Below are 26,487 nucleotides of genomic sequence, written 5' to 3'. Positions count from 1 at the left end.
TCCTCAAACCTTCTGTGAGCGCTATAAAGTCTTTATTGTAAACTGTTCAACCGTTACATTTGTTCAGACTGGTGGTGGGTTAACCTGCTGTGCCTCTGCATGCTGAAGAAACTGCCCTGTCAAGACTCGTCTTCTGTCCTGTGAAATGTAAAACGGGTCTCTACGGTCTTCAGAGGTGTTAGCACTGTGCACAGTTCTACAAACAGTAAGTACACTGCTGTCACTGCTGATTCTTTGCACCTGAGTTTTGTACTCTTTCCTCTTCTGTCGCTGTTCCATCTCAGGCCACATCTTATCATTTTCATCACTCTTGCATTCTTTTTAGTGCTTGTTCTACTTTGTCTGGTGGTTTCTGTTCACAGAAATACCTTAGCTGTATTTTACATTGGAGGTTAATACAAATCAAATATTCTAAAGCAAAGACGCACATTTCTGAAAAGTAGTAGATGATTTTCAGTCCGACATTATTTGTTTTCCAGACTGGAAAGCATCTAAATATATTAGAATAGAAGAATTTAAATATTTTGTAGTTGTTTTATTTCAGAGACTAAAAATTAAGAATTCAAGTGGTACTGTGTTTAACACTGCTGCTTCACACCAAACAGTTGCAGGGTGTTCACTTCTCAGCCTCAGCTTCTTTGCAGTTTTTGTAGTATATTCTGCTCATGTTTGCATTCTTCTTGTGTTCGCATAGTCTAGACACAAGTGAAATGAGGTCCATTAGAGACTTCACATTCACATTTACCACAGCTGAGACGGAGGCAAATGCACATACTAATCTGGTCCCTAACTGAAACACTTTAATTTCCCACCACTCTTTTTCACAGTCAGACCAAGGTTTCTACTTGCGGCTGCTTGCTGTGAACCTTTCATTGTGCAGAAAGCTGCCATTGTGTTAGTCCAGAGGGGCACATATTTGTATTTTCAAGGAATTACAACGAATGACAGACCCTCTCTGTTTCTTACAAGTGGAGAATCAACCAGTCCCTTATTAGTGTGGTCTCAATGGCTAAAATTTATATTTCCATGAGCACTTTTCAATTATCTTGGACTTGGAATTATCTTGCCATGCTAGCGGCTCTGTGAGGCTGTACATGAACTAAAAATTAATGCCAGCATGCTAACGTGCTTGTGCTAACTATGCGTGGACTATGAGTGCTAGAGAGGGCAAAATTACATGCATCTTTAGAAGTTTAGATTATTTTCAGAAAAATACACTTTGGTCAATTGTAATAATTATGTTTGACCAACACTTCTGTTGTCTTTGTGTCTGCATTTTTTCTACAGTTTCACACATTCTTAAAACGCACACAGTCATCCTTTATTATGTCGAACTTGAAAAGAAAAAAAAAACAAGGAAGAAATAACAACAGCCATGGTGCTTATCTCAGTGAAAACACTTGCAACTAATAGCCATACATTCAGCGGAAGGAGGTCAACTCAGATTATAATGTCAAGTTCAACTGTTCACTGCAAACAAGAACACTTCTTAATTTGGTTGCCTGGTAAATGTTTGGTCGTTGGTCATATTTCATTTTGTTTGTTCTGGATGTCAGTTGGCAAATGTGGTGCATTCCATTACCAGGCCAGAACTTGTGGTGCAGGCACGTCCCTTAAGAGTCTAAACATGCCTTTTAAGAGCCAGTTGTAAACAAGAAAAGAGCGGCTGTATGATCCTGTGCAGCAGGGGCTCTTAAAGGTCAGATGACTCAGTGATAATTTAGGGAGACAGCAAACGATTGAGGGCTGCACAGGGAAATTTGTGGTCACATAACAGTGTTTTAACATTAAATTCCTGGAGAACCGAAGTCACCTGCTTGCAGATAAGACAGATCACTTTATCTAAGAGTTGATCCATTATTCCTCAAAACTCCTTTTGTCCTCAATCATAAAACCTTCATCTGCCGTGGCTTTTGCATCCCACTTCAACATTAACTTGCTGAGATGTCCAAAACCACTGGCTAACAGGACTAGCATTGAACATATCATGTACTAAGAATCAGGAAAAATAACTAAATCTAACCTTAATATAGTAATATTACATCAAGAACACTTTATTCTACATGTCTCGTTTAAAATTTCACCAAAAATCAATCATTTACACCAGCCAGATTCTGCCAAAAACATTCTGTGCTCCTCAGCGCAACTGGGAAGCCTCGAATGATGACACTGTGGACTGCAATCACATGAATTGGGAGGAGGAGCCAGCAGCCAGGAGGAGAAACCAAGTCAGAAGGTTTATGGAGGCTGTAAAAATTTTAATATTTCAATATGTATATTTCTAAGTGCTTCCAAAGGCAACTGGACTTGTTTGTGGTCCTAGCAGACGTTGAGCCTCTCACAGGGGCAGCTGTGGCTCTGGAGGTAGAGCGGGCGTCTGCCAATCCGGACGTACAGTCATCGGTGTGTGAATTCATATGTACGTCACTTTGGATAAAAGCATCTGCCAAATGACTAATTGTAATCCAAAAGGCTTCTTCAGTTCTAACTGACTGGTGGGGAGTCCCAGACATTTGTCCTCTTGCAGGATCACAGCTCCACCCAGCATCATGTGAGTCGCTAGGGTCACATGAGTCAAGGTGTGGCTGGCACAATAGGTGTTGATGTCCCAGAGGCACTTATTATTTATGGCATTCGAACTTTGTTATACTCAACACAAAAAACATTTGAGTTCTCTGCTTCTAGCCACGACTGTGCCGTTTCCATAGAGGTACAAAACTTAAATACTGCAGTGGCAATGAGCCCACAGTGAGCATAAGTGCGATAGGCCAGAAACTGCTTGCAGGTGATTAAAATATAATGGATGCATTTCATGTCATGTTTGAGGACCACAGAAAATCTTTAAAGGGACCGCCATTGACCCACAGGCCACACTATGAGAAACTATGCTCTATAAATATTTGTTAGATTGACTGCTGGCCTACTGAGTGGAGAACTATCACATAAATTAAGTAGCATGGTTACTTGCATTGCCTGTATTGTTAAGAATCTTCATGTTTACTTTAGCACAAGTCACAGCACACTCATGAGCCTTCTAAACCCTCATACTACATTAACTGTGTTATAACGTTTGGGGAAATTTGAATATCTAAATATACACAAACCCACAAACAACTCATGTTAGCATAGTGACACAACATGTGTTGAGGGCAGAGCCTTCAGACATACAAAAGAGCAGTGTGACCCTATGTTGCAATGGCTGGCGGTGTGTAAATTCTTGTGACAGAAAAATACAGGAAATTCCTGTCAACACTGCATCTAATGTGAAACTTTCTCAAGCAAACGGTCAGTCAGGATTTCTCTTTTCCACCTCTTTTACTCTCACAGGTGTTGGTCACTTCGGAGTTGTATACTAATGGGACAACTCACATCAGCCACCGTTCAGTCACAGTTTAGTTGCACTAGTGGTCCACCTCGAAAAATCACACTGCGTGTAGACAGTACATAAATGCAGTCTCTCTTTGTCTCTCTATAATAGCGTAGTCAATCCCTACATACTCACTTTCTGAACAACAACCAACACACACACACAAACCAACACAATCATGGTGGGAATTGAAGAAACAAAACTTCCTGCTATGTACGTGTCAACGTGTTATTTCCAGGCCAGCTCTTCTTACCTGACATTCCACTTTTTTAACACCACAGTGTTAAAACAATGGAGGGAGGGAAAGGCAAAAACTAATAGGCAGAAAAGGTAAAAAAAAAAAAAGGGGGGGGGGTGCTTCAAAGCACGCTGCTTTACTGTACTTCCTGAAAAGCTGAAACATACTGGGGTTTTCTGTGAATATTCTAAGTTCAGTTTGGGGGCTCGAACAGCAAAGGCCAGGTCACCTTTAGTCACAACCAATGGACTGCATCCACTGATCTCAGAGAATGCATGTGCACAGACAGAGTCAATAAACCCCTTAAATAATTTGGATAAAGGCCATTTGATGCTTTAAAAATAAATATTTAATAAAACAGGCAGCCAGTGTAGCCCGCTGGAGCCATGTGTTGATATTTCTCTGAATTCAGCCAGCAGCGTTCTGCACCACTTGGAGTCAGTGGAGGGAGCTCTGATTTACTGTTATAGCCAAGGTGAAACAAATATTCCTTTCATAGCATTCACCAGCTGCAGATAACATCAATCTTGGCCATAGGCACCCTATCAAAACTTCGGTGGAACAGCTGTTGTTGAACTATGAGGCTCTCAAATTTTACTGTCATGTTTCAGCTTTTCAGGAAAAGATATGAAAGGATCTCTCTATGGCAAAATACACCGGCAAACAAAAGCTAGTGAAATGGAGATTAACCCGGAAGTGGTGCAGGACATTGCCTCTCTGTACATAACATGAAGTCAGCATACTGTACCACTTATCTCTGACCTTAGTTGGTTCTGTGGACATGAGTGAATCCACTACTCTACTACTGAACTATGAATTATTCCACTGTTAATCAAAACTTTGTTTCTTGGGTCAATGCAGATTAAAATGAAGAGAAGTGACACACCCCTTTGTAAGCAGCAGTCAGTACCCTGCTTTGGGAGAGGTGAGTAAACACTCCAGTGTGGTATGAACATAGCATACACAGGTGCACACACACTGATACAGAACAATGGTCTCACTGACGTAACACAATCACAACTCTTACTTCTACTTACTAAACGGCTGTCACAGCTCACCATTAATCAGTGCACGGTGTTTGCAAATCAAAGAGACAAACAAATCCAACTCTGTCATCGGTGCTGGACAAGAATTTCACTGTACGAGCCTTCTCAACATTCTTCCTCCACTATCTTATTCTAAGAAAGACTTCATTGATCGCACGCCAGGGAAAATTCACAGCAAGAATAAAACAAGTAAAACAAAAACACACTAAGGAAATACAAAATAAAATCAAGAATAGAGGCTATGTTATATACAAAAGAGTATAAAAATATTGCCTCGTGAAGAATGACTCAATTTCATTTTGAACTGCATATGAGCATATACACACACACACACACACACACACACATACATATATCACAAGATAAGTTGCACAGATGTAATGGATATTAGCGTATATATATAGAGAGAGCTAAATACTGTGCAGGAAAGTGTTTGTGTGTCATTGGTTGGCAACATGTTATGAAGAGCTACGATGACTTTGACTTACATGTAAGGGTAATCTAAAACTACAGTGCCCAACATGACATTTTCCCCACTGGCCCAGATGGTGCAAAAAATGAAACTAATTAATTCTTCCATAATTTAATAGTTTAATTGAACATACACTCCACTCCATCATACCTATCAATGCTCTAGTATGTTCTGCAGAGCACGTCCTGCCTCCACATCCAACCCGTGAGCCCTGTAAATGATTTTTTCATGACCACACAGTCACACCAGACACGCCAGTGCTCCCACTACAATCCTCCCTCCTTTAAAACAATTTGCTTTCACTTTTAGTCAGACTGGATTTGAGTTTTTGGAATACAAGGATACACTTTCTGCACTGCAGTCAGTATCCATGCACATGTAAGCATGAATTAATCACTTTCAAAACACAGCTAAGCATTTAGTGGACATGGCTTCAACTGTGCTTCTCTTAATCCCTTATCAGATTAAGGAAAATTAGTTTCTCATCAAAAAAATAGTTTGTTTCTGCAGTAAACACATTGGCTGTAGCTGTATAAATCTTCACATGCTTGCTTAACCTGCTTAATGCAGAACTGTTTTCTTTTGGCAAATAACAGACTAATCCAACTAAATGTCTCAGTAAAAACTGTTTACATTCAGTAAATAGCCTGTCTTTATGATCATTGGCCAAAGCTATATTTAACTCTGCCAGATGGGAAAAAGTAAGTTTTTCATCTGTACTTTCCCAGGACCTTAGAACCACAGTTTCATTCCGTCCTTATTGCCCCAGCTCACAGATAGCTGCTCACATGTTGGCAGCCAGTTGTGACATACCAGCTTGGATTAGTTGCCCCTGCTGCCATGACGCTCTCAACACCCTAAAATAGAGGCAGAGAGAGACACTCAAGACAGCAACAACGAGCAGCTGCATTATACATACAAGCACTGGACCACATAAACAGCAGAGCAAAGCCTGACTCACGCAGTCGGAGTGAGAACCCCGAAGAGACGCATCCCACACACGAGAAAGATACAGACACCCGACCTGAGGACGGCCTTGACAGTGTCCAGAGGTTTCAGCAACACCATCAAGTGCTCTCTGAGACACGACAACAAGTGGCAGACATATGAAAATAGTGGAGCCACAGGCTAAGTGCTAGGGAGTCTAGAAGAGACAGAAGCAGACACATGCAAGCTGAAACACTTGACTCAACAGGCAGAGACTGAGACTCAAACATGGCCAAAATCACAGGAGAAGGTAAGAGACAGGTTGAGCTTCCTCTGCTGATCCTGGAGCTGTGTAGTGACACTGAGATGCAATGCAATGACAATTACCAGTTATCCAGAGTTTCATTCGATGTCTATGGTCTGATACACTGAGGAGGGGAGATATGATGGAAGGCTCACTTCCTGAATTTAAGAGGACAGCTTTTATCCAAAAGTGACCAAAGGGGGAAAAAAGAGCAAATATACTATTAATAGCAAATATGGTTAATTACTGAAGCATTTTGTTGATGTAAGAAGTTGTGTTAAACATTTTTCCCCCCTAAAAACAGATCTGCATATTAATTGAAATTTTATTACATGTTAAAGACTCTCCCACCCTACCTAGAGTGCCTCATGTGGGTCAGGTTTCTATAATGGGGGATGTAGGTCAAGGTCATCCTAGAGGCTGCTCAGCTGTTCCAATAGGGTACACGTGCTGAGAGGCTCGTCAGGAATGACCGCTTCAGATATGTGCGAGCCAAAGAACGGGCAGAGAAATGTACCGATATGAGGGCAAAATGTTGATGGTGCCATCTGTGAAGGAGCCAAGATCGTTGACAGCTTTCAGACAGATAGAGTTTCATGTAAACCACTTAGGACGTGAGTCTGCAGCTGAGTAGTTTGCCACTTGATACTTCGGTACTGCAAATTCTGTCGTGTGCTTGTTGATTCAAATGCCTCCACAGTGATCGAGGCAGGAACTGGACGCAAGACCGACACTGGCTGCAACGTTAATATTATTAGTAACAGTGATGGCACGGTGATCAGAATAGCCAAACATCTCCACTACTGATGGGATGTTGGATAGCAACAGCACTTTTTACACCAGGGTGCCCATCATGTAGTCAGATGAAAATATAAATTCACAGGGTCTCAAGTTTAAAATAAGACACTAGTTCATGCCATGGGTATGTAAGAGAATCAGCTCAACACAAACAAACATGACTGTTTTCCTACCAAAATGTCGAGGGAACCAGAATGATGGTATGTGGACTGTAGGTCTAGGGTCAGACATTCCTTTTCCATTTAAAGTCAAAGCTCGAAAAATCTGAATCAATACTCCTCTGCAGATTCTTTGGAAATGTTTACTTAGTTTACTGTTGTTGAGTTTGTCTGGTTGAGATTTTCTCAAAAAACACTAACTTAGAGATTGAGCTGGAGATAAAAAGAATTGACTAATTTAAAAGATTATCATGGAAAAATCAACAATAAAGAAAAGTATCAATATAAACTCAACTGGCAATCAACTGTCAACCAAGCCTCTATAAATCATGGCCCCTAATAAAGCAGTCATTAATGCAGAGAAATTACAAACTCATACTTTATATAGTACTTAAACTATATGATAATGTCATGCTATTGAAATCAAAGCAACTACATTGACTTAACTGCTCGCTATGTTCCACATGAAACAACTAAACACAGTGATGCACCAGCAGACAAATTGCAGATGGTGGAAGAAAGATGTTTTCTGCTCTCTCGGTGTTACATACCATTCCCAGTGCTGCGTAACCACAGAGAGGGTGACACTTAGGGGGTTAAGAGGTCATACTACCGGGCTCGGACACCCGGGACAGTGATTGACTGTGTTTACTGTAACTTGCCTGACACGTTGGCAAAACACGTAGCCTTCACTGAAACACAAGTCAGCCACTCAGGACATGTTTACTGGAGCGAGTCACGATGAGGTGTTGCAAAACGTGCCAAGTTCATCCCTTAACCCCGCCACCGCCAACCACAAACACATATTCTCAGGTCTCATGTTTATCTTGGATTTACTGTCACCACTAACGTTATTTCTCCTTTAACTGCTGCCATATTTCATCACATTTAAGATGAAATCCAACATGTTAGCAAGTTGCTCAAACTCTAAAACAATGTCACTACATTGAAACTGTAATCTGATTACACAAACCACAACATACTTCAGTGCTACCGCTAATGAGTGACCAAACTAATTTCCCAGTGATCACAATTACTCTACAATATCACAATGGAACAAGCACGTAATTTCTGTAATTTAATCTTTGTCCAGCACCAGTGAAACAGAGTCTGTAGTTTGTCTCCTTTCCATTGAATTCCTCACCTGACATTAAACTATGTGAAGTGCACCAGCAGGACAATTTACATTTTATCTGTAAGGAAATGACTCAGTCTTTATCAGTGTAAAATAGGAACAGAAATATACACTTTTTTTCTGAGATGCCTTTTTAAAACCAACCTTTCTTGGCAAGACAAAAAAAGCATTCACTAAACTTCAAACCTTTCTCAACTCCCTCAGAAATGCCACGGCTTTTCCCAAAAATGTCAATGAGTCAGGTGGATGAGAAGGTACGAGTGCTAGCAGAGAAGGTGTTCGCCTCTGCCCTGAAAGAGGAAGACACCAAGGATGCTCTGGCCATGTACACCATGCCGGAGGACTGTCCCATCGGACTGCATGAGGACAGGGAGCGGGCGCTGCAGAAAGAGCTGGCTGAGCAGCAGTCCCAGGAGTCTGCTCAGAGGTAGGAAACTGAAATATGTTTGATAAATTATGTCTTTCTGCATATCATTTGCATTAAATCACCAGGCAAAAAAAGGAAAATACTACAAACTGCTATTTTTTGTGATGGACTTTTAGATTGTCAGGACGGTAATGTTGTTCTCTCTCGTGTGTCACTAGAAAGAAGAATTTCATGTTGAAGCGTTCGCAGTCGGTATCTTTGCAGATACCCGTCAGTGGTGACTGGGCCCAGTCTATAGTGTCCACAATGGTCTGCCCACCCACACCCGAACCTATTCTCCCAGAAAGCATTGCAGACTTCCAGAGAGTAATCATCAGTGGAGATTACTGTGCAGGGGTAAACAGGATTAACACTCTGGATGGATGAGGTGTTTTTAGATTCTTTAGAAGACTTAAACTGTATATGACTTTTCCAGATCACAGTTGAGGACTATGAGCAGGCTGCCAAAAGTCTCCTTGGGGCGCTGTTCATCAGAGAGAAATACTCCAGGTTGGCCTACCACCGCTTCCCCAGGACCACTGCCCAGTTCCTCCGCAGTGCCGAAAATGAGAAATGGAGGGAAGAGGATGAGATCATGCCAGGTATGGGCATTAAGAGAACTTCCTCTATTCCTCATTGGAAAAACTCTACAGGTGAATACTTTTTTGTCCAGTCTTTATTCTTGCACATCAAATAGAGCTACAAAGTGTGAGGAACTGTTCACTCTTCCCTTAGACAATGACAGGTGACTAACAGTTGGAGCATTTCTATGGCTTCGATCGACATGAAACACTCCCAGTTAAATCATCAGCACAAAAGATTAAAGACTGCATTTGTCAATCCATGAGTCAATGCCACAACACAACCAGAGTCAGGACTGTGCCACATAGCTAAGTCACAACCAGCCAGCCAACCCCGCCTGGTCTTAGGTTACAGTTAGTTAGCTAGAGAGCCACCGCTGCCTTGCATCGCTCTTGGCTGGTAGAAAACAATCTGCTTCTTTGATGAAAAAGTTCAAGGTACCAGCCTGTGTGCATAAAAACTTAAAAGGTAAGACAAGACACATCAACTCACAGAGCTTAAAGAAGCCAGATTGGTGGTAAAATTTGAAGGGACCAAGGAAATTAATTAAATTTTGGTTGGATCAAGGTAAAAATTGTTTTTTTAAATACAATATTTCGAATAGAGTGCAACATTAAGTTAAACACATTTCCAGTCAATGAAGTTTTTGTCCATATAACTCCACTGTGAAGCATTCTCTATAGTTTAACTGACTGAATATTCCTCATTTGCCATTTTGTTTTGTTTCCTTCATCTGCAGACATCTGGCCTTTCCCTCATGAAGGGGAGGACCCATACTCCATGGAGGGTATTCCTGAGAACCTGAACTACGAGCTGCAGATGAAGGATGGCATAGTTCATGTTTACGACGATGCCGAGGCCCTGAAACAACAGAAGCCTCACAGTCTCCCTTACCCCGACCTTGAGACCTTTGCCATAGACCTGAGTCACGTCCTCGCAATGATAGCCGACGGCCCAACGTGAGTACAAAAGTGTTTTAAATATCCTTAACAACAACAACAACAGGTCAAATAGACATTACAAAGACAGTTTGAATAGCTTTCTGTCGATGAACTGTGAAGAGAGTATGCCTGGAGCAGAGAACTAGCCAACAGAGTGGTGCTAAAAACTAAAAAAAAAGGCACATCTAATTTGCCTACATGAGATGTTTCTGAGCTTATGTTGTGTTGTCTCACAGGAAAACCTACTGTCACAGACGGTTGAACTTCCTGGCCTCTAAATTCTACCTCCATGAAATGCTGAATGAAATGGCAGAGCTAAAAGAGCTGAAAGGTGTTCCGCACAGAGACTTCTACAACGTCAGGAAGGTTGGTTGGTACTTTTCCATCTATTCAGTATGCAACTGATAAGTTAGAGTGGAAACTGTTTTAAAAAAGTAATACTAAGAAATACAACTCATCTGGCTGACACAGTTTCAGCCTGAGCCCTAAAGCTGAAGGGCTGTCTCACTAAAGCAGAAGATATTCTTATTTCTAGATCTAAAGTAATTTGTTCAATAATGTCTTGCACATTGTCACTGTTTGCTTTATGTGAAACACAGGTGGACACACATATACACGCTGCTGCCTGCATGAACCAGAGACATCTGCTGAAATTTATACAGACCACATACCAGACAGAGGCAGATCGTGTCATCTTGGAGAAGAGCGGTCAGAAGATCACACTCAAGGAAGTCTTCAACAGCCTCAACATGGACCCCTACGACCTCACTGTGGACTCTCTGGACGTGCACGCTGTAAGAACAAATTCATAACCGTCAATTCTTCAAAACAGAAACAATTCCAGTAACATTTCTGCCAGATTGCTGAGGCCTACGGCAGGTTTATCTTGTACAAAAAGAAACACCCTTGAGGAAAATAGAACAGGTAATCACATAATAACTCCATGTGTCTGCAAAGAATTAATTTGTCGTTTTAAAATAGCTACAGCTCATTTCACTAACCTGTGCTTATTGACACAAGGATTCAATTATGGGTGTTCATACATTTCATATGGTGTCATGCAATCAGTTTCTATGTTCCATGCAAAGTTTTCTTAATGTGTAATCTGAAAATAATCAATACAGTCACTTAGTTGGAATGAGAATGTGCTCATCGAGACACAAGATTCACTCTCTCTCACGATTTACTCTCCTAGGGCAGACAAACATTTCATCGGTTTGACAAGTTCAACTCCAAATACAACCCTGTGGGAGCCAGCGAACTGCGAGAGATTTACTTGAAAACAGACAACTACATCAAAGGAGAATACTTTGCACGTCTCATCAAGGTGTGGTATGAGTAAAAGCACTAAAATCACTGAAGGGCCCTGAACACTGGTACTTCCATTTATCCAGTCTAGTTAGATTTCTGCTCACGTTTAAGTTGGATGTAGCCAAACTGGAATTATGAGAAATCAATTAACTCCATGAACGAACATGATAATGAGGGTCAGGGAGAGATCGGTGAAGTAGAAGCTGGCATTATCCACTCAAGACAGCATTTTGCAACTGCAGTTAGGAAGCAATTCATCCACATTAGCAAGCAAGCTAATTTTATCTAACCATAGCCAGCTAAAACCACAATACATGTAAACTGCTTCACGCTGTCACATATTGCACATTAAACCAGAGAAACAAATTACAGCTGTGATTACATTTTTGGGGGGATCAGAGCACAAAAGACAAAACATGAAGTTATTTTGAAAACATTCAATAGTGCATGGGTGCATTTAGAGTACATGAAGTTTCCTTCATGTCTATGTTTCTTTGGAGCATAAAGTACTCTTGCTTTTTTTGATGTTTAGAACCAGCACGGATGTGAATTATTTGCAATCTGTCCTGTGAGCAATTACCCCTTATCACTTCTGCTTTATCAACAAACATCACCAGCTTCCTGTGGTTTGGCATCTGTTTCAGGAAGTCGCCCAAGAGCTGGAGGAGAGTAAGTACCAGCATGCTGAGCCACGTCTGTCGATTTATGGCCGCTCTGCCAGCGAGTGGGAGAGCCTGGCAACCTGGTTCATCCAGCATAAGGTCCACTCACCCAACATGAGATGGATGATCCAGGTCCCCAGGATCTAGTAAGTGCTCAGTGCAAGCAGTGGAAACCTATGGCAGGCAGGCCACGGTTCTCTGAACAGAGTCCATTTAAATGTTCTTCTAAGAAATTTAAAAAAGGAACATCACAAGAACTGTTGCAAAAGTATTGCAGCCATGACTTTAATTCATATATTAATAAACCAGTGACTCATCTTCACAGCTGTTATATTGTTTCCTTGTTTAAGAAATGGATCGTGAAATTCAGCTAATTAATTTAGGATTAATATTTTTTCGGGTCCAATTTTGCATTTCTTCCATTAGATACATTTGTCAGTGTTACCGAAGTTTTGGCTCTAGATTATTAAACTCCAAGCTTACAATTAAGTTAGGAATAATTATATTACTCAGTGGGCTGTTCTCACTAAGCAAGCAAAGGCTAAAATGTTTGTGTTGTTTGAATGGGAAGATGAGCTGATTTGATTTCTTTTGTCTTGCAGTGACATCTTCAGGTCAAAGAAATTAATACCACACTATGCAAAGATGCTGGAGAATATTTTCCTCCCCCTCTTTGAGGCTACAGTCAACCCGCAAAAGCACAAAGCAACACATGTATTCTTGAAATACGTAAGTACTTTTAAGAAGGGCGGAATCTGTAACAAACAGGACACGTTTTAAGTGAAATAGCAGCTATATTCCAGATTATTCTGTGATTCAGAAACATGTTGGGAACACACTGAGCAGACAAACCGTAAAAGACAACATTAAACTACATATTTGTGCACCGTTGAAGAAACATGCATGCTTGTATCATACTCGTTCTGCAAACGTGCTGACATTAAGTTTGTTTTCCTGTAGGTAACAGGATTTGACAGCGTGGATGATGAGTCCAAACACAGTGACCACATGTTCTCTTACAAAAGCCCAAAGCCTGAGGCCTGGACCACAGATGACAACCCTCCCTACACTTACTACCTGTTTTACATGTATGCAAACATCATGGTGCTCAACAATCTGCGAAAGTAAGTCCGACATGTTCATGCACGCAACAATATTCTCAAGTTGTTTCACATGACTTAAATGCTTTCCTCCAAGTGGAGGCAACAATGAAAATACGTGATTTACACAGACCTAAATAAGAGTCAGAAATGAACATGATGATACATGTTTTATAACTGGCACTACATAGTACCATTACTGATCCCTCCACAGGGAGCGAGGACTGAACACCTTTCAGTTTCGTCCCCACTGTGGTGAGGCCGGCTCCATCACCCACCTGGTTACCGCCTTCCTCACGGCTGACAACATCTCACATGGACTCAACCTCAAGAAGGTGCAGTTCTGAATCCATATTAGTGCTTTACGTTTGAATGTCGATAGCTCGAGGTGCTGCTATTTTGCAAAATATGACGACAATCATCCCCATTGTTTTACTGCCAAACACACAGATACCAAAGGCAAAGTGCAAACCCACAAGGGTTTGCTTGTTTTAATTTTTACACTTAAACTCAGAAGCGAGCACTGCTTTGGCATCTGACTGCAGCCGTTGGCCGAAAATACCACTGGCACAAAGACAGAGAAACAAAACTAAAACCCAGCAATCCACAGGGCAAAGTTGAGAAAGTATGAGAAAGTAGTTGCTTTGATTTATAAACATGCTTAAAAGTGACATGAATTTCTCTAGGTGGCACTCTTAAGTATATATATATATAACTCCTCAAGCTGATACACAGCATTACTCACATTAGTGTGGTGTCTGCACCTCCTCCTCTCCAGAGTCCAGTGTTGCAGTACCTGTACTACCTGGCCCAGGTACCAATCGCCATGTCCCCGCTGAGCAACAACAGCCTGTTCCTGGAGTACTCCAAGAACCCTCTACGAGAGTTTCTGCAGAAAGGCCTGTGTGTGTCACTGTCCACCGATGACCCCATGCAGTTCCACTACACCAAGGTCTGAACCACAAGAAGGAGAATGGATCACATGACAATTCATTTTCCTCATCACCAGGGTTTAGAGTTGAAATAACAGTTTGTCTTGGTGACACTAGTCCACAGATACATGCGCAACTAATCAAATACTCAGTTTGAATAATACAGCAGATAAAACTGTGTCTATCAAGATTTTGCATAATACATGGTGCAGCAGTAACAGGACCTCATTTAAAGTAGAGTGAAACACAAATATATGCATAGTAGGTCATGCTTATTTTTCATCATATTTTTTTTTAAATAATCAGCTGATCATTTCTTCAATTTATCAATTCATTGCTTGAACAATAAAATATAAAAAAAAAATAGTAAAAATATAACAAAATGTCCCAGGGCCTGAGGTCACATCTTTAAGTGTCTTTTATCTGACCAGAAGTCCAAAATCCAAACATATTCATGACAAAGTGAAACAATAAATCCTCCCATTTGAGCAGCTGAACCTTAGAAACTAGTGTGTTTCACTATTTTTGCTGAATAAATGGCTAGTTCTAACAGTAGTATACACATAAACAAATTATTTTCATACAGATACGTCACACATACCCACTTAAAAAGTGAAACACATTTTACACCTGATCCAAAAACCAACATCCCACCTAAAATGCTGCTGGTAACAATTTAAGACAATTGTCCCTCTGAACCCTTTCAGGAGGCCTTGATGGAGGAGTATGCCATCGCAGCCCAGCTGTGGAAGCTGAGCACCTGTGATTTGTGTGAGATAGCCAGAAACAGTGTGTTGCAGAGCGGACTCTCACATCAGGTAAAGTCCAACGTTTTTGCTCAATTAGTTGCATAACTGGATTTTAGGGCTGGAGAAATTCAAAAAGGGTGAAGGAAGAGAACACTATTAAACTCCACTCATAATTTCACAGTTAGCTGACATGACTGCCTTTATAAAAGTCTGCAGGCTGGCAGTGCCAAACAGTTCAATTCTTGACTGCTGGGCTCCATTGATGATTCAAATATCTGGTTGTTGGTTGAAATATTGGACTTTTTGGCCTTGAAAGTTTAACAAAGCTAGTCTTGTGAACTGCATGTCTCTGAGTGAGTGAGCTGGTAATGCCAATACCAATAAATATTTGAGAATGAAAAACAAAAATGGTAACAGATGGTGTTCTATTTGTTTACATGAGCACGTAACATATATTTTCTTAAGTCCTGTGACAAAGATATTGTTTATTGTGAGATAGACATTTTACAGTTGAAAAAAAACTTGCCAGTGCTCTCTGGTGGCCAAACTATGTGATGATGACATTCCTTCTGAACTTTATGGGTCAGTACATTGACTCATCCAAATTTATTGGTTCGGCTCTACTTCATGTCACTGCAAAACAGAAAAACACTACAGACTAAACAAAACCTTTCCCTTAATAGGCAAATTACTGGTCAAACTCAGGATATCATATTGGTCCCACCTGCATTATAATGAGAAGCACTTCTTTTGTTGTACAATCCCAGCCTTGGTTATTTAAAAAGCCTATTAAACCCTGTGTCTATCCCTGTAATTGTGTCTTGCAATAACATTCATATTCTGACTGCATCCTAATTACTGAATATTATTCAGTCATGCCTTCGACCAAGTAGTTAGACGGCTTGTCCACAAAGAGAAAGGTCAATAATTCAACCACACAATTGTTACCATCAGCCATGCTGAGGTCCCTGAACCCCTACCTAAAAAAAGAGCTTGCCACATACTGAAAAGATTTTCACGTCTGTGCAATATCTGCTCTACATCTTTTTTCACCTTTTCACCCTTAGGAGAAGAAACACTTCATTGGTTCCAACTACCTACAGGATGGACCGGAGGGCAATGACATTCGACGGACAAACGTGGCACAAATCCGGATGTCCTACCGCCATGAGACGCTGCGCAATGAGCTCAGTTTTCTCGTGGACGCAATGAAGACAGATGTTGGCACTAACCCAACTGAGTGACTGACCACAGCAGCACAAACTGCACCTGAATACGTCCTCAGGGATGGAGGGGCATAGGTTGGACGGCACATGTTTTTTTTGTTGTTTTTTTTTAATACATATTATTACAAGATGTACTGACCATGATCTGAAAAAAATGTGTTTTTACTATTTTACATTGATCTTGGTGCAGAAATGTGCTTGGCCTACTTCTTGTGGCATGACAAAACTTGATTTTTAGACCATATTAATACTGTATCTATGAACTTTGCCTATCACTGTGTGCCTCATTTTATTGGGCTAGAGTTTACTTTGTTGTAAAGGATGTGAAGTGTACCAATGGATTTGGATATACGAAAGGGCATTAGCCTCAAAGCCTAAATTTGGGGGGGTCTTACAATTGTAAACTAGGTAGTGCTTGCTGCACATGGCGGTATGCATGTTACAAAGGACTTTATCTTGACTAAAGGTCTGAAATGAAGTGTAGAAAAAAGAAAACAATATACGGTTAACGTGCCTTTTAACTCTGAATTCAGACAACTGCATGATTTTAAATGTAGTTTTGTGAGAGCTTTGTGGTAGTCACAACTATGAACTGTAAAGACAAAGTGATTAGCTATTTTCTTTTTTATGTTTTTCATAGTTTTTCATATGTAAATGAAGGTTGCAGAAAAAACATTTTTAGTGCTGTTTTAAACTGTGTATGTCCATGAGAATACATTTCATTTAAATTTAATCTAAACTCCTGAAAACCTAAAAAAAAGGCTCGTAACAAGCCCCTAATCAATGGTGATGCTTACATTAATATTAGTGAGTAGTCATCTGCTGTCTGCTGGCATAAAGGAAAAGGAAACATTCCCAAATTTCCTATTAAGATCACAGTGACAATCATTAGTCTCTTAACTAGTTCCTACTTCTTGATAAAGGTGATGATTGATAAATCATTCAAGTGTTTTAACTGTATCTTAGCTGCTTGTCTATTAAAACTGAAAAGCTAACTAGCCAATGCTAACTTCAGTGCTGAGGGGCAAGTGTCACTTTGACAACAACTGAAAGCAACAGAAACTAAAAACAAACTATTATAGCTGAGTTACCTCAAGTGTATACTCTGCTTCTGAAAGACTAAACTATGGTGAGATATATTAATAATTAATGCCTAATTTCAATGTATATAGTCTTGACAAATTTTTATTGACTAGCTTCATGCTTATTTTAAATGGCCAACGTGACGCCAGTTCAAAAGGGATTTTTAAGATAGCTACAGTGTGCCTGCTTGAAGTTTGACTGCTTGAATCATACGTTAACTTAATAATTAATTAATTACTAGCTAGCTAGTAATTAATTAGCTTGTTAATGACCGTGGTCAGGGAAACAAGACACTACTCCCGCCATGACGACGTTAATCCTCCATAGGTGCTAGCGGTATGCTAGCAGTTAGCATAGCCCTGATCCCGGACCGTTACAGTAAATAACGTTAGCTCAGTCTCACTTCAGTCAGTGCTTCATAAGTTATGTCCCCCATTTCACGTATTTAATGCACATAAACTTCGAATAAATAGCTACTCACTGGAGGGAAAGTGACGATGTCTGCGACCACGATGAGGTCAAACTGTGCCAGCCGTTTATGGTGGAGTAACTCGCCGCATTATTTCTTCCTCGTCCACTGACGACACAGCTGCTCAGTGCTGCCACCGATGGCCAAAAGCTGTATTGCAGCATTTCCCTAAACTTATTTATTTCAAATGCAATTCCTCTATTTCAAAATCAATAATTTTCAATGAAAATATTTCTATCAATTATAATAAGCACTAAAATTCAATATTAAGATGTCCTATCTATCCAGTAAATAGTGTGTGGTATTGATTTGGAGTCACTGGGTCACATTACATGCAAGGTACTGAAAAAATATTATTTTCTATTACATTTTTTACATACTAAATTAATTACACAGTAGTAATCAAACTAAATTAGCATGCATGACAGAATTTAAGTTTTCATTGTTTAATGTTGTTAAAACAAGATGGATAAATGGCTTTTTGTTGCCAATAATACTTGTTTTCAATAAAATCAAGCGTTAAAAGACATTGAGTAGTAATTTCAACCTTTTAATCCAACACAACACAAAGCCATAAAGTGCAAAAAGTGAGTATTTCTTTATTAAGGATAATACAGTAGGATCAAGTCATTTTGATTACACCTCTTTCCATTCAGCAAATTTACATACGATGTGCATATGTAGGATCAGATGCTGTATATTAATCTATCATGAGACATAGCCGTGGAGCCAAATGTTACATTTTCTTATTCCTTAAATATTAAATATATAATACTGATGTACTTGTACGGCTTTGTTTTGTAAATCCTGAATGGACCATGCAGGAATGCGGCCACAAGATCACACTCCGTCTCTAATTCTGCTAAATTCGGTGAAGTTTCCTTCTGCCGCACATTTTTTGTTGTGTCTGACCTCAATATTACAGCATCAGATAATATTTTCCACAACAGAGAAGATTCATCTGTTTTTGTGGTACACAAACACCAAGAAAGCTACAGTGAGGTTTCAAAGTGCGATTTGTCAGCATCGAAAACCAAAAACTACAGGCTTATATCACATTACTCTTGAATAATTGTTGAGTGACTGTCTCAAACTTGGAAAAAGCTGTTAGGTTATCTGTTAAAAGTGATCAAACTCCAATCATTACCACTTTAAATAATGCATTAGATTTCAATAAAATGGAAATTTACCACTCTAATGAAAATTAAACTAAATACATTTTTACATTTTATGAAATACTTCAGCATGGATCCAGTACTCATAAATCATAACCACATCCTCTTTAACTACGATCTGGAAAGCAAGCCAGAAATACGTATTTAAAATAAAACAACCCTGCGGTTTTAAATTCTACTTCAATTGTACAAGAGTTCATTTGTACCTGAAAGGCTGCCTATGGCAATAAATCATAGGCAAGACAAAGCAGAGCAAAGCAAAGCAAAGACTGGTTGTTTTGTATTAAGTGAAGACTACAGTACTTCTACAGCAATCAGAATAAAATAACCCTTAGAAAATTACAGTAAATTAAACATATTATGTAAAAAGATGAGAACAGCATAAACAGCAAATAGTGGTTATTTCCAACATTGAATAAAACGCTGCAGAAAGCCGTCGTTCAAATGATAGAAAACGATTTAGTAGTGTACACCTAAAGACCATCAGCCCGCCTGTCGGGCTCTGAGCTGGATCAGAACATCAGTTTTCATGTCATGTGGGATATAAACATGCAGGGTTACGTTGCACAGACTACAGAACAGCTTTACTGGAGGAAAATGAATTTGGTTTTACACTTTGAGCAGAAACATTTGCACTTAGAGCAAAGTTTGACGTTTTGAGAAATACGCTCATACAAGCAGGAGGAAACAGCTCGCCTGAATCTGTCCAGCACCTCTGAAGCGCACTCATTAACCTGCCTCGTTTGTTTGACCACACCAGAGTCAAAAAGTACGAACGTATTACGTGTTATCAGTTTTCAGTCTTTGTGCTAAGCTAAGCTAAGCTAACTGACTGATGGCTGAGGCCTTATAATAAGACCGACATGAGGAGATGGCAGACATGAGCGGTACTGAGCTTCTCATCTATACTCAGAAAGCTTTTTCTTCCAAATGTCAAACTACTCATTTAAATGTTCCGATTATGAATATGTGAGTCACACTAATCAACCCTCTCTGGATATGAGGGCCGACCTTCGCTCGCCTCCTTCGCCTCCGCTCCGTTCCATTCATATAAACATGAAAGGCAACTTTTAAACTGGATCATCTTCCCTCATGTTGGTTAAATGAACCCACGAATAAGTGTAAGACCTGTACTTTTGGTTACTCTGTGTGTTAAACTAAAAGACTGTAACATATCACATATGCTCAACGTATTCTCACACACAGTTCCCATAAAGCAGCACATCTACAACACTTGGGTTACAAAGGGCATCCTGGGATTTTTAGGACTTAAACGAGACCAGGCTTCATTTTCCGATCCTGTCACTAAGAACATAAGGAGTAGGAAACCCTGCTGGTTTCTGCTGCATTGTTAGCTTTTAAGAAAAAAAAAATCCTCAGTGAAGGTGACATTTTGTGTTGCAACACGTAAAGTCTACTTGGGTACGGGTCGATTTCCGCTGCCATCTAATTGACTCGGTATGCTGCATGCGTTAAGGCCTGTGTGGGTGGCCCGCCTCATCAGCCAAGTTGAGGATGTAGCCGGCGATGTCGTCCTCTGTGGGAAAATCAGACATTACCCACGATTCGTTGGCAGCAGTCACCTGCAGACGGCAGATGGGACAGTTTCGGCTCTGCCCGCTCCTGCAGGAACAGAAGAGTGTGTGTAATAATCACTGCTAGCTTTTGTTCACATCGTTTGACCAGAAGCCGGACGCATCATTTTACCATTTATCAATGCACTTCTGACAGAAGCTGTGTGCGCAGGGCAGAATGAGGTCGGCCTTCCCGTCCATGCAGATGCAGCACTCCTCTTCATCAGTCAGCTGCTTCACTCTGCACAGCACACAAACACAAATGAGATGAAGTCTAATTATTTTCTAAGGAGGAAGGCACCGCTTTTTCCAATAATCTCCACTGAGGAGGTGATGTTTTCAGTCCGATTTGTTGGTTTGTTTGTCTGTCAGAAGGATTACGTAAAAACTACTGGCCCAGTTTTCACGAAACATCTCTTTGTTTTTGGTCACGGTGAACATTTATTCAATACTAATGTTTTACTCACTTGAACACTGAAAAACATTTGAAAATAAAAAATGTGCATTGTATCTGACATGTCTCTCAAACTAAGGTGTGTCTATGGAAATGGAAATACACAAATATCCTGCAACTAATTACTCACATCCAAATGTTAACTGTTTGCAAAAAGCTCCATCAGAGATATTTAGGAGAAATGCTTGAACTCTATGCTTCACAAGAAGCAACAATAGAGACGGTGAAGTTTGTGCTCGCAAATTTGCATATCATGTTTGTGGAGGTCTGCGCTCTCACAGTGCCCTTCTACTTTTGGAAAGAAATGCCTGATGTGGGATGAATCTTGATGGTTTGCAATCAAAAGATTTGCCTGAAAAAAAAAAAAAACCTTCAGCGTTATAAAAATGCATGAAAATCTAAAAATGATTCCTTCAGCCTCCCCAGCTCCTCCGATGGATGGGAATCCATCCAGGGGGATAAACTGCCTCTCTGCTGCTAAACAAGTTGTAAAATCCATCATTTTAACAGCCTGTGTGACATTTGAGAACCCCTTTTCTAGGTGGTGAGTCGGAACAAAACACCAGCAGCTTGTATGGTAGCTCGCTTTGAGGAGACCTACAGCAGCAGTGTAAATGTAACGTCGTACAAAATGCATTGATACCTAAAGTACGCACACAAATGGCCCTCGATTGGAAACGCTGGCTGCTAATGAAAATATGACTTTCCAATTAAAACTCCTCCTAAATATGAAAAGGATGCATTGAGGTGAATTAGGCACTGGTCATGGGGTCTTTGCCTGTTTGGGGGACCACTTCGTGTGCACCTACCTGCCCATCCACATGCTGGCCTGGCAGGAGTCGGTGGAGGGGAGCTGGGCAGACGGGCCCTCCGTGGCGGCCTCTGCACACAGCACCTCAGCTGCCTGGCTGGTGATGTCGCGGTACAGCTGGATGAACTGGTACAGGTTCATGATGCGCGATGCTTCCACCATGCCGTTCTCCTTGTTGATCTGGGAGAAGGTAAAGGAAATTACACGACGCCTACGACGCACTGGAGCAGTATTTTGTACCAATGAGAGCTTTTGACAGCCAATACAGGTGTTCATTTAAGTCAAGCTGCTGAATCTTTAAATTTGGTGATTTCTGGGTCTAAACATCAGAATCTGAATGTGGGACAGTGAAACAAGGTTTTTCTACAATCAGTGTTGTATTAATTAGGTGTGGAAAAAAAAATCATAGTTCAGTTTGGCTCTATTCTTTAGACCAAAACCCAACTAGATTTACTACTGTATTTCCCTGTATACGTGTATTTATTTTATAGATTCCTTGTTATGAGAATAGTGTTGCTGTTACAGGAGAGTGAATGAATGAGTGGTGTGGAAAGAAGAACATTTTTAGAGCAAAGCCACTTTCCCCTTTGACAAACACAAATGTATTGAGGCATCGTGGCCAACATGTAGGGCATCAAGGCCAAAACAAACGGTGCAGTGACAATAAGTGACAATTACATATTCTGAAGACAAACAACAATTAGGAGTCAGTGTATTGAAAAACAGGACAAGGTTTAATAAACCTGGAGCCTGAATGTTTGACTTTTCCACTAATTTCTGTCTGATTGATTTCTAAAATGTGAACAACTAATTACATTAATCATTATTGATATAGTTTAATGATAAAGTCTATAAACGGGCTGAGAATCAAGATTAATGTGAACAAGTTTCACACGTTCTCCTGCACATGAACACAACATACGGGTTCATTTCCTCCACCTGCATCTGTCCCTCTCTCACTCTTACTCTCTAACACAAAATCAAAGGTGTGGGCAGATGCTCTTCTTGGCATGTGATGTGTGTGAAAAAGGTCCTTTGGTCTCACCTTGGTACAGAGGACCCTGACAACCACCTTCCACAAGGCTGTGGCATCGGATCCTGGCTGCACCTCAAACAGCAGGTGCTTCTGCTGTCCAGCAGCTAGTTTGGCCGTACTGAGAGAGATGAGAGGGTATGTCCAACTCAGTAAAGCTTATGAGCACAGCAACACGCACACACACACACGCACACACTCTGAATGATGGCCAAAACCGCTGCCTGTTGTTGACTGTGTGCACTCTGTTTAGATGCTGTTCATTCACTCTGAATGCTCTGCTGTGATCTTAGTTTTACACAGTCCGTACAGATCCATTAAAAAAACTGATCTGGTCAGATCCAAATCCTGCACTCATTGGCACTGGATATTCCAAGACGTAATGATATGCTGCACAGACATTTACATGCTGCAAATCCAAATATCATGTTTGGATAAATGAAGCTTTTACACCAATGCTGTCTCATTTCATCTGACTTTCTTTTGTCACAACTGAGAATAACTCACTTTTACTGTGTTATCCTGCCTCTCCATTAGTATCTCTGAGAGCTGGTGAGCTAAAATTAAATCAGCAGAGGCAGGCCCTAAAGCCTGGGGAGTAAGACGGGCCAAATCCTGGCTGGTGGAATGGTGCTGAAGCTTTCTGTGCAGAGTTTAGGTCCCAATCAGAACAGTCTACGGCAGACGCCAAAAAGAAAAACACTTAAAAAAAAAAGTGAAAGTAAACTCAAGTCAGCATTCCTCGCAGTCATCTGCTTCAAACTGTTTTGTTCCAAAGTAAATCTGTTCATTCCTCTGTCCCTCCACTACATTAAAGCAAATGGGGAACAGCTGTATGTTTGCGTGATTGAACATCTGTTACTCCTGATGGACAGTTATTTGTTCGAGTGAACGGCTACAGAATGTGTCCGGAACAGACTGTGACTTACACGTCGTTAAGTTCGGCCACTCTTGCCAGAAACTCCTCATAAGTTAGGTTGCCGCTGTCACGTACGAGTCCAGCGTGTTTCACCAGCTTCTCAGGCAGATGGGTCATCACCGCCTGACCTGAGAGCTGCTGGCCCATCCCGGCAGCAGCAGCACTTACAACACAGCACTGGCAGAAGGTTCATTCAGTTCTGCAGAGCCTGGAGGGAAATAAACACTTGAAAGTTAAGGTTTTTTTTGTTTATATGTGATTATTTCTCTGGGGAAATCTAGCCTTTACTCATTCAATAGTCTCTTTGAATCATTGAAAACATCTGACTTGTCAGCCATGACTGAAACATTAGGAGCCAGTCTGGGACAATCCAGAGCTCAGCATCTTAAACCGGACTGATCTCTCATCAGAAGCTGTGGTTTAGTCTAAATACTGCCAAGTCTTGTAGAAATGGTCTAAATCTATCAGATTTGCTTTAAATCACTTTCAAAGCTCTGACATTTGGATATCTGGATCTGGCTTTGTATCACAATGGTGAAACATAATGGGATGGACAAATGGACACACTATGGTCTAAAATATGACGGCAGAGCATTAAGATTTCAAATTATAGCTAAGGGGACAAATCAACCCCAGAAAAGCAGGCCCAAACTGAAAGGACTCCGAGATTATTAATGGACATGTAGCTCATATGCATCCTGAAGAAAATTAGTGGATTCAGTTCACCTGAATCTGCCAGTTTTTAAAGCACAGCGAATGAAGCTAAAGCCACAGTTGAACTGAATCCGTGCCAAACTGAGACAGCTCGTGAAGCAACGTTATCAAAGTAACGACCACTGAGCTGAACACACAAACACACATCTACAAACACCCACAGCACTGAAGTACTAAATCTGAGTAAAAACCGACCACAATTCAATTTTTATTGAAAACTCACAAAAACAACCAAAAGCATAACGTTCACACGAGGGCTGTACTTCAACTGACTTAGCTACGCATTGTATGCATAACGTCATTATGTGACAAGGTCCAGCTGATTAGTGACGTAGCTAACGGTGCAAAGGTTAAATGTTGGTCCATTACAGCAATATTCTTGTTCTGAAAACATTTCAAAAGCTCGTTTAAGACGCCATTAATTCACACAGAGGCCAGCAATGAACCTCAGTTCAAACGCGACATGCTAATCTTAGCAACAGCGTAACACTTCTGAACGACAGCTTGCTAACGAGGGGCAGCATTATTATGCACATAATTTCAACAAGCAACGGGCGGAAAAGACACAAGAAACATAAGTATGATCCTCTGTCGTTATCGGAGACGGAAAAAAGGTTATTTTCTTACCTGATACTCAACATTAGAGGCAGGAGTTGGCGTCCAAACTTCACCACTAGCTTCGCTGTTTGCTTCTGTTTGTGTTGACACAACACGGGCGCACTTTGATGACGTCGCGCATACGTCACATTACAGTTTATGTATTATTTATGAGTACTAATTCACTTCCCTGTGATTTTTTACAAGATTTTTTAAAGAGTTGTGTTATATTTGTCAAGGGTAACTCTCCTACAGAAAAATACGTTTGATTTTAATGAGGCAATTTTTTTAAACGTAAGTGAAAGTTATGCAATTTTTGTTTGTTTATGTTGTATTTTTGTAACTTCCTGTATATCTAATACTCTGATCAGTACTCTTTTGATTATGGTGTCTCTTTGTTGTTAAGCTGTATTCGTTTTGTCAACAAAGAGGCTCCATGATACCGCTCTCTCAGTCCAAAATACTGATTTAACAAGATTCAGAGTAGATAATGAATCTTCGGGGTTTGTAACGCAGATATGATAGGATGATATAACCTTTATGGCCACCTTAATTCAGATTTTTAAAATGTACTGTCATCTCTGAGGTGAAAGAGCAATCACACTAAGTGGTATCAAATAGATGCATACTATTTCAGAGTGAGAGCACGAATCAATGTTTTGTTTGTTTGTTTTTTTAATTGTTTTGTAATGAGTTGTTTTTCTTCATGCCGTGGTGCTCTCTGACTGGAGAGCATAGAGCTCACCATCCTTTTTCCTTAACTGCAGCAGCGAGATAATGGGAGATTGATTCGGATTACATATGGCTGGAGGAGATCGAGGAGGCAGCAGGTGGTTAAAAAAACAAGAGGAGGTCGAGAATATAATGAGTAGAGAAATAAGATGAGGGAAATTGGATTGGACTGGAAGGCAGCAGAGCAGAGGAGACCACCTGGGGACACATATAAGCGGATGATACATGAGTCAGGAGGAAGACGTCAGAGTGAAAGAGAAAGAAACTCAGAACTATGTGTGGACTGAAATGTGAAGAAAGATGTGAGAATATGAGAAGAAAATGAGGCTCAGGATGTTGACACGATGATGTTAAACAGATTAAAGTCTGATGCATCCCAATGAAATGTCACTGTAACAGAGTTAGAGAAGTTAAGTAAACTTATTTCCCTGGTGGAAAGTCTATTTTTCACCAGGAAAATTCATTTTGGGTTTGGCTCCATCTGCAGCCAGGCCATCTGTTTTATACTGGCAACCACAACACCTGAAGGGGACTCACACAGAGAGGAGGCTGCAGCACAAGTGACACCTGTA

The 26,487-nt window shown here is 40.5% G+C and overlaps 2 protein-coding genes across 4 annotated transcripts; one reads left to right on the top strand and one right to left on the bottom strand.

The window, feature by feature from the left end:
- ampd3b (adenosine monophosphate deaminase 3b) lies at nt 1-16,872 on the top strand. 2 transcript variants are annotated; one of them, XM_076734174.1, is made up of 16 exons: nt 1-205; nt 4,467-4,530; nt 8,650-8,872; nt 9,031-9,208; nt 9,288-9,453; nt 10,173-10,392; nt 10,611-10,740; nt 10,974-11,168; nt 11,570-11,701; nt 12,330-12,493; nt 12,950-13,076; nt 13,308-13,471; nt 13,662-13,782; nt 14,226-14,399; nt 15,087-15,197; nt 16,196-16,872. In XM_076734174.1, exons 2-16 carry the CDS (start codon nt 4,473-4,475, stop codon nt 16,370-16,372), a joined length of 2,340 nt encoding a protein of 779 aa, XP_076590289.1. In that variant the 5' UTR covers nt 1-205; nt 4,467-4,472; the 3' UTR covers nt 16,373-16,872. The 2 variants fall into 2 exon arrangements, with proteins under 2 accessions (XP_076590289.1, XP_076590290.1); XM_076734175.1 differs by lacking the exons at nt 1-205; nt 4,467-4,530 and adding an exon at nt 6,076-6,360.
- Nucleotides 16,873-18,480: 1,608 nt separating this feature from the next.
- On the bottom strand, nt 18,481-25,313 carry rnf141 (ring finger protein 141). 2 transcript variants are annotated; one of them, XM_076733668.1, is made up of 6 exons: nt 25,214-25,313; nt 23,883-24,080; nt 22,966-23,074; nt 21,919-22,100; nt 20,789-20,896; nt 18,481-20,704 (listed from the first exon to the last, which is right to left on the bottom strand). In XM_076733668.1, the coding sequence occupies exons 2-6, from the start codon at nt 24,017-24,019 to the stop codon at nt 20,554-20,556; spliced, it is 687 nt and encodes a 228-aa protein (XP_076589783.1). In that variant the 5' UTR covers nt 24,020-24,080; nt 25,214-25,313; the 3' UTR covers nt 18,481-20,553. The 2 variants fall into 2 exon arrangements, with proteins under 2 accessions (XP_076589783.1, XP_076589784.1); XM_076733669.1 differs by having other exon boundaries at nt 25,226-25,301.
- Between the last annotated feature and the right edge of the window lie 1,174 nt (nt 25,314-26,487).

This window comes from Chaetodon auriga, chromosome 6, assembly GCF_051107435.1.
Source record: "Chaetodon auriga isolate fChaAug3 chromosome 6, fChaAug3.hap1, whole genome shotgun sequence".
Lineage (NCBI taxonomy): Eukaryota > Metazoa > Chordata > Actinopteri > Chaetodontiformes > Chaetodontidae > Chaetodon > Chaetodon auriga.
This window is presented reverse-complemented; position numbering and strand designations above follow the sequence as displayed.

Coding starts and splice junctions, on each gene's coding strand:
- ampd3b (XM_076734174.1), top strand. CDS start 4,473: ATGAAGAGAAGTGACACACCCCTTTGTAAGCAGCAGTCAGTACCCTGC. Junction 13,077..13,307: donor CACATGTATTCTTGAAATAC/GTAAGTACTTTT, acceptor GTTTTCCTGTAG/GTAACAGGATTTGACAGCGT. Junction 15,198..16,195: donor AGAGCGGACTCTCACATCAG/GTAAAGTCCAAC, acceptor TTTCACCCTTAG/GAGAAGAAACACTTCATTGG.
- rnf141 (XM_076733668.1), bottom strand. CDS start 24,019: ATGGGCCAGCAGCTCTCAGGTCAGGCGGTGATGACCCATCTGCCTGAG. Junction 23,075..23,882: donor GTGGCCGAACTTAACGACGT/GTAAGTCACAGT, acceptor CATCTCTCTCAG/TACGGCCAAACTAGCTGCTG. Junction 20,897..21,918: donor GCCAGCATGTGGATGGGCAG/GTAGGTGCACAC, acceptor TGTGCTGTGCAG/AGTGAAGCAGCTGACTGATG.